General features: G+C 42.4%; 1 protein-coding gene across 2 annotated transcripts; it reads right to left on the bottom strand.

Moving 5' to 3' along the window:
- Positions 1–4162: 4162 nt before the first annotated feature.
- LOC542386 (adenine nucleotide translocator) lies at positions 4163–7488 on the bottom strand. 2 transcript variants are annotated; one of them, XM_020537585.2, is made up of 4 exons: positions 6820–7488; positions 5457–5971; positions 4910–5281; positions 4163–4829 (listed from the first exon to the last, which is right to left on the bottom strand). In XM_020537585.2, exons 2-4 carry the CDS (start codon positions 5949–5951, stop codon positions 4533–4535), a joined length of 1164 nt encoding a protein of 387 aa, XP_020393174.1. In that variant the 5' UTR covers positions 5952–5971; positions 6820–7488; the 3' UTR covers positions 4163–4532. The 2 variants fall into 2 exon arrangements, with proteins under 2 accessions (XP_020393174.1, NP_001105431.1); NM_001111961.2 differs by having other exon boundaries at positions 4231–4829; positions 7035–7118.
- Positions 7489–8009: the final 521 nt, after the last annotated feature.

The following is an 8009-nucleotide window of genomic DNA, read 5'->3' as shown; positions in this document are numbered from 1 at the left end:
CACAATAGTCATGTTTGAAAAAAACAAGAATTCATTCCTTACGCATTTCATATAATTTTCTAAGAGTGCCATCTTCATGCAAGTTGAATTCATCAATCAACATTTTCCATGCAGCCTCAAACTCTATTTCAGTCAATGGATGATGTACTATAGACTAGAATTTTGTCTTAAAATCCGCTTCAGCATAACGTGCATACAACTCATTTAGAAATGGCATGTACCTATTTTGCACAAGCCATAGACACAACCTGTGGACTGTGTTTGGGAAGACCCGACGTAATGCCACTGGCATTGCAGGGTCTTGATCTATAAATATACATTGTCAAACATTATTAGATGGTTATTTTTATGTAAACAATGTATGGTACATAAAAAACAAGACTCGCATGCATTGTAAATATGCACAAGATATTGAATTTATATTCCATGTACTTCGAGTTTATAGTTATTATATATACATAAATCATACCTGTCAACATTACTCTTGGTCCTTCAGTCCCCATGCATGTCTTGAATGCATTAAACACCCACTCGAATGTTTCAACAGTTTCATCTCCCAACAATGAGAACCCAAACACTGTGCATTGTAGGTGTTGGTTTGCACCAACAAACATTCCTAGGGGTTTTCCATACAAATTAGTCTTATGAGTTGTATCAAATGTAACTGCATCCCCAAAATCAACATACTCTCCTTGCTGACTAGCATGAGACCAAAAAATACTCAATATTTTTCCTTCGTTGTCTAACTGGAAATCAGAGAAAAATTGTGGATTATCCCTTTTGCATAATGAAAAAAGCCAAAAGCTTAGACACATCATTGGCATTCTTTTCTCGTTGCTTTGCCTGTTTCCTGTATAGTTCAAAAAAAATGTAATTATTACTCATTAACTTGACATGGATTTTAAAATTTATATAATAAATTCATAAAGAAAATGATTCTTACAAATTAGCAATGTCCTTTGCTGTAATTGATACGTTTTCAGGACCACCATGCATCTCAGACACGAAGTCCATGATACAGTGTTGCGGGATTTTGCTTTGCTGCATTGAACTTAGAAACTCCATGTACTCAGGATCATGAGTCTTGTTACATTGTAGGTGTTTCTTTACAGTATCCTTCTTAATGAAATCATGATTATGTTCTAAGTGGACCAGATCGATTCTTACGGCTACAATATTTTCTTTTGAGTCATCATAGATTTTTTTAGTTTTAAACTAGCCTTGCATTGTGTTCTCCTCGATGATGTATTACAGATTCTTGGATTACTAGCTAACCTTTTTTGTATTTCTACCCTCCATTGAACAATTTAACCACTTACAGTTATTTCTCTCCCTATACTTTTTAAGTGGAAAACCAACCTCATATGCGTCACGACTGTAAAAATTGTATGCCTCATCGACATTTCTAAATGTCATACCGATCCTAGGCACCATGTTTGGATCAATACTTTCAGGCTGTGAATTAACATAATCATAAATACAATTAATGTTATATTAGTTATACTCTTAATGTCATTTAAATTGTATAATAGACATAACCAAAGATAAATAACTTACATGACTTCGGAGGATATTAGGTGTATCTTGTTCATGATCACTAATGGTCCTCATAGGCACCATTTGATTTGCTGCTACCATTGTTTCAATTACTGTTGTATTGCCATCATTGACCCCTGGCGCTCGTAATTCTGCAGGTGGTGTTACTATATTTATCCGTGCCCTCGCAGCCCAGTTTGGAGATACAAGTCTTGGTGTGGGCGCTGCTGGTAGACCACTGCATGTGTCTGCAAGCCGGCCATCATATTTGACTGATTATTTTATGAACTGAAGTAATTATACAAATGCTAATGTACCTGATGCAGCTCTCTGCAATGACGCAGAACTATTATCGCCAGTTTCTTCTTCTCTGCCGTCAGCCATGGTAAACAATGCAATACAATGTGCCGCCAGTTTCCTTTTTATATGCCCTGTGCTGGCCAATCTCGTGTACAATGTTTACGCTATTTTTGCGGTCATTTACGATATATAAAGTTTGTTCCTGCATGCCCGGAGATATTGTCGTACACGTGATAACAACCCGAGAGAACTTATCTCGGTTTGTTGAAACAGTTTTGTATTTACTCAAATATATGTACCCAGTTACGCAATTGTACATACATATTTATGCCTCGCGTTTCTGCTTACGTGCATGCTGGGCGATATTTTCGGGAGGCTTCAGTTATGGTTCGCGATTTTATCGCGTATACCTTTTTACGCTAAAATACACACGTGTTTACAGTGTGTTGGCTTATGATTTACGTTGTGGTTCGATCAGACCAGTAAACCGCCGAACAAACTTGCGGGCTGCCCGGTTCTGTCTAATTAACTGGGGCTTCCCGATACTAATGGAAGCCCTGGGCTTATATATATATATATATATATATATATATATATATATATATATATATATATATATATATATATATATATATATATATATATACACACACACGGATATCGATCGTATTCCTTAATCTGAATAGATTTTGTCATCTTTTATCCTCTGGGAGATTACTCTCTGGTAGGATATCTCACTGATATGTGGACCAAATCTCTGGACTTTATGGCCAAGCCTATGAATCTAGCTGTCATGATCTTATTCGATAAATTGATCTTGAATACCACTAGTATATAGTTAGTTTTATGGATTATATAATTTTGTCTAAGTTATGCAATTTTAGTTATTTTTATTAACTGTGTATTTGAGGGTGTTTGAAACTACTCCAATTCATATTTTAGGACACCATGCCACGATTTCATTGTCAAACTGTATCAGCTAGTAAATGTACTCCCTTAAAAACGTAGAGTTGGGCTCAACTCCACCATTCCAGCGAAGTAGCCAAATAGGTGCTCCACAAAACTTATTATCAAATGTGAACGTGGAGTGATGTGAATGTGGAGTTCAATGTTAAATTATCCACCAACGCCACTCGTTATGCAATGGAGAAACAAAGATTCGTTTCGTGTTTCTATTCCTTCCTGCGCAGCGAATGCATCTTCTACCTCACTGTGGCGTTCAGGCAACCTGCAGCGAATGCGTCTTCTACCTGCTGCTCGGCGGCTCAACATCCCTCTGCATCGCGCAGCCAGGGGCACTCGCCTCAGCCTGGCGGCCAGCTCGCGGCACAGGATGCCGAGCGCGGCCACGGGTGCCGCCTCAGTCTGCCGGGCGCGGCAGGGCTGCTGGGCTGATAGAAGTGCTGCCATTTCTGGCTACAAGCTTCCGGCACAAGCTAATGCCCTTTTATGAGCACCATTTCTGGTTCCAAGCGTCCGGCACAAGTTCACCCATTTAATGATCACAAGGCAAAGCATAGATGCGCCACATTGTTCAGACTAGACATGGCAAAATATTGATAAACTCTCAAGCAAAGCAAAGTGGAGTGAGAGTCCCAAACACCCCTTTATTTGAGGACAACGACTACTATACAAACAGTCTTTATATATAAGCATGCAAGCAAAACATCTAATCCATTAGATTATGATCCAACCGTAGGTTATATTTAACACTTAAATCATTCCACCACCAACTCAATAATCTTTAAAAAAAACTTCTAACAAATCATGATTGTATCTGCGGTTAGATCGTAATCTAATGGATCAGATGGTTTGTTTACACGTTTGCACAGAAGGATTGTTTGCGTAACAGTGGTTGCCTTATTCGAGTATTGTATTTTTATTTTATTTAATAAGATAACATAACTTGATGAGGCATTTCATCAAATGGCTACACTGGTACTCCCTCCGTCCCAGTATATAAGGCGTAACCACCTCTGTTTCAAAGACCAAGAAATGCATTTAATTGTCTCTATACCACTGCATCGATATACGTATGCATAGAGAGAGCACGCCTTATATTGTGGGACAAGAATAAAAAGTGGTTACGCCTTATATCCTGAGACGGAGGGAGTAGTAGCTAAACGGTTTGAGCCTAAAAATTTCATGAGCTTTTCAAACGGCTACCCTGGTAACTAAAAGGTTTGAACCTACAAAATTCTTGAGCTCCATACGACAACACTACCTAGTAGCCAAACCATTTGAACCCAGACTAACAATGTCGCAAAGCTATAGAACTTCTACAAAGACACTCTGACAAACGCGTAAACCAAATGCAACATTAACAAGAAATCCAGTGACAAAAACAATGCTATCAACAATCAAGCATTGCAAAAGGTAAAGACAAACAAATAATTAGTCGCAGCAACTCATCCGATACTTAAACGAAGGCATTGTATGCAAGAAAAATTGCCCGACTGACAAACGAAGGGCAGACTCTATGACCATAAATGTTTTTGGGGACCGATGTCACCACCTAGTAGGATAGTTACGAGTGTTTGGAGATCTAAGTCTCCATCCAAAACAAATTGTTGGAAGAATCCTCCCTCTACATGAATTATTAATTTCTTCGATATGAAAGGCAAAAACTTCACCAGATCCTGATTGGAAAGGACCGGGAACACACACTGCTCTTGTTCGTCATCATATTTCTCCATTTAAGCACCGCCGGAGCCGTACTTCTTTCCGAAGAAGAGGATCTGGAGCTGGTCATAGCCAGAAAGCACACCAGCACCAGCAATGGCACGAAGAATGTTAGCACCAGCACCCTTGAACAGGGACTTGGGCCCTTCCTTCTTAAGAATCTGCTGGAACGCGTCCAAGGAGCTCTTGTACTTGACAGCCTCACCAGATGTCATCATCATCCTTCTGCGGACGGTATCGATGGGGTAAGATGCAAGACCAGCACCATTAGTGATCAGCCAACCCAGAGCGAAACTGGCAAAGAAATTGTCCTGCAAGAGAGAGAAACATATTATAGCTCACACTACAAACCCACAAGCAATATATAGAAAGAGACAGAAATTAGACAAACCTGGAGGTTGCCAGTAAGGACAACTGGCTTGATGGAATCATAGAGCCCAAAGTACAGACCACGATAAACAATGATTCCAACACAGGAGATGTTAAATCCACGGTAAAGCCCAGCAATACCATCAGACTTGAGTGTCTTGCGGTAGACATCGACAAGCCCATTGAACTGCCTTTCACCTCCTCCCTTGGCAGCCTTCGCGTCATTAGCCAACCTTGTTCTCGCGTAGTCCAGGGAGTACACAAAAAACAAAGAGGAAGCACCAGCAGCACCACCAGAGGCCAGGTTGCCAGCAAACCACTTCCAATAGCCATCCCTATCCTTCTTGAAGTTGAACAACCTCTTGAAGTAGTCCTTAAATGCAAAGTTCAAAGCCTGGGACAAAGATTTGAAGACAAATTAATAATGTACAAGTTAAAGTGTAGTCGGTAACTTGTATACCTTGCAAAGCCACCAGGAACATTCAACCACTTAGGTAAGAAAGATCACGGTGTTTCAACATATTTACAGATGTTACCGAGTAAAAAATATGATGGAAGGTGTGGGCTACCTGAGTAGGGAAGTAACGAATAACATTAGCAGTGTTACCCCTCCACAAGGAAGAGAAACCTTCATCCTTAATGGTACGTTTGAAGCAGTCAACAATACCCTTGTACGGCTCTGATAGCCTACCAGACTTAATCATCTCATCTTGGTTCTGAATAAGCAGCTTCACACGCTCGATGGGAGCAGCAGCAGTCTTTGAAACAGCAGCTGAAACACCGCCCATCATGAAATCAATCATGAAGTTCTTGCCTCCTTTCTCAGCAGGAGCATTAGCACAGAGCGGGGTCTGCATCACTGGGACATTGATGCCACCGCTAACAGACATTGAAGGGCCCCAAAGGCTCTGGGTCATGTAGTTCCTTGTGGCAAATCTCCTTTCATAAGATGAGACAGATGGGCATATGTTACGGGCCCGTACACCTTCAGAGATGATCGAGCGCAGGTGGAACTGGCCACCGAGCTTATGAAGGACAGTGGGTTGGTTAGCCTGGTCCGCCATTGCCACTTGAAAACTATTGGCTGCAACATAATATCAAGACACAACTTAGGATAGTGCATAAAGAATAACAGATCTCCACGTCTAACTGTGTAAAAAAGATGCATATTATATAGTAACAAAGCTACAGAAACAAACATTATTTTCTGTGTTTCAACAGAGTAAAAGCCAAAGCTCAACACAGTTAATTGAAGTAGAGAGCCTGTGTATAAACATTAAGTCAATGACAGATAAAAGTGCAATTATACAGACATTGATATTTACAGTTTTCATGTTCCATAACTCTAGTTTTGATAGCAATCATAAGAATAGAACAGATGCATAAAAACGAATCAATTAGTTTTAAATACCGTACATTTTAGCATGTTCAAACAGTTCATTAATTTTAACGTTCACAGATTTTATAACATATGAAAATCATCATGATCCCCAAAATTCAATTACACCAAAACCATTAAGATGATAGCATGCCAAGGGTATAGGTGTGCACGAACAGAATGAAGCAGATCTTGTGCAGGGAGCATGGTAATCAAGACCTTCACATGATATATGTGCATATAGTCTAAACAGTTCAAACACTTGAACCAATATTTTTGGGACGGGCGTCTGCCGTCAGATCGCCATCCACGGCCAAGAACACAAACAGATCTAAAGCGGCACCGTCACTATCACGAAACAGCGGTCAAAACTCACTTACCCGACTGACTAACCAATAACCATAACCTCGCGATCTACAAAGATTACACGAAGATCTACAAGGCAAGCCAAACGGAACATAAAATCCACTGCGATGCACACACACCTACGGAGAAACGGAGTAGATCTCAAGTATAGACGAACGATCCACTAGAAGAATCTCAATAGCCCTTACCCGACGCAGGAAGCACCGATCTGAATGAGCACCAACGGCCGAGGCTACCACACGAACAATCCAACCTATACGTGACGAACGCAGACGTGCAGAGCAGATCTATCTACCACAAACAGCACGCATGCCGGACCAATCGCCACAAATAGGAACGAGAGCATGGGCCTTAAATCGGGGACAGAGGACGGGAGAGAAGCCTGGTGGGACGCAAGACTCACCCTTGGGGACGGGAGGCGGAGAGGGAGGCGGACGGGCCGGCGGCTCCGAACTTTCAGAGGCGCGTCGAGGCGAGTGAGAGGGGGGCGATGCTTTCCTGGGGGATGCCTTTTTATCTCCGCTGCGCCGCCGCCGCGCGTAACCACAACGCCTATAATCGCGCGCGTGCTGGCCATCCGATCGGGCGGGGCCGGTGGATCCGCGTCTCCCCCGCGCGGTGGCCCACATGGCGGTGGTTCCATGCTGATGCTGGTTGTTTCGATTCGCCGGGTAGGCTGATCCGGTGCGGATTGTCGAACACCGAACGGCGGGTTCGGCTAGCGGAGGGATCGGACGTGGTTGGTGGGGAATACAGCAGCGCGTATAGAGTGTGGCACGGCGGATCCGGGACTTTAGGGTTTGTTTAGGCTGGAACGGACGGTGGATGTGCACCTCCATGTGGGGTGGGTTGGTCAGATCGGGTCCAGGTCCAGCGCTACCGGAAGGTTGGGGGAAGGCGAGGTGTGAAGGGGCAGCACGGAACATGAGCTTGCCGGGTAGGGGTGTGCGAAACGTGCAAGTTGGTTGTGGTCTTTCACGAAGTGATGGATGCATGGTCAGCGCTCAGCAGTGAGCAACTACTAGGCTGTATGTATCAGCATTTTTCGTCTCTTTCTGATTTTTTTGAGGGACATCTTCACACTGGTAGGGACTGGATCTGCTCAATTACACTGTTGTTTATTGCTAAATTCTTCTGATTTTGGACTGTCCATTCTTGATCTCACAACGCAAGGGAAGGGCGCTGAGAATTTTAGTTTCTTCCGAGTCGGATGGATGTTGTAAAAAGAAAAACGCAACATTTGGAAATTGGAATTGTGGAGAGGGTTAGCTGATGGGAAGTGAAAGTGAGTGCCTGCGAAGTAGGAAAACATCGAATTGGAGTGCTCCATGAATTGCATTTTCTTGAGGTCAACGGGAAGGCATTGTACTACAGTCTA

This window comes from Zea mays, chromosome 5 (genome assembly GCF_902167145.1).
Source record: "Zea mays cultivar B73 chromosome 5, Zm-B73-REFERENCE-NAM-5.0, whole genome shotgun sequence".
Taxonomy (NCBI): domain Eukaryota; kingdom Viridiplantae; phylum Streptophyta; class Magnoliopsida; order Poales; family Poaceae; genus Zea; species Zea mays.
The sequence above is the reverse complement of the archived record's forward strand: the minus strand, read 5'-3'. Positions and strand labels throughout refer to the sequence as shown.

Excerpts from the sequence above, each read along its gene's own strand:
- LOC542386 (XM_020537585.2), bottom strand. The coding sequence starts at position 5,951 with ATGGCGGACCAGGCTAACCAACCCACTGTCCTTCATAAGCTCGGTGGC. Across the intron at positions 5,282-5,456 it reads TTCGTTACTTCCCTACTCAG|GCTTTGAACTTTGCATTTAA; the intron begins GTAGCCCACACC and ends TCTTTGTCCCAG. Across the intron at positions 4,830-4,909 it reads TCCTTACTGGCAACCTCCAG|GACAATTTCTTTGCCAGTTT; the intron begins GTTTGTCTAATT and ends TCTCTCTTGCAG.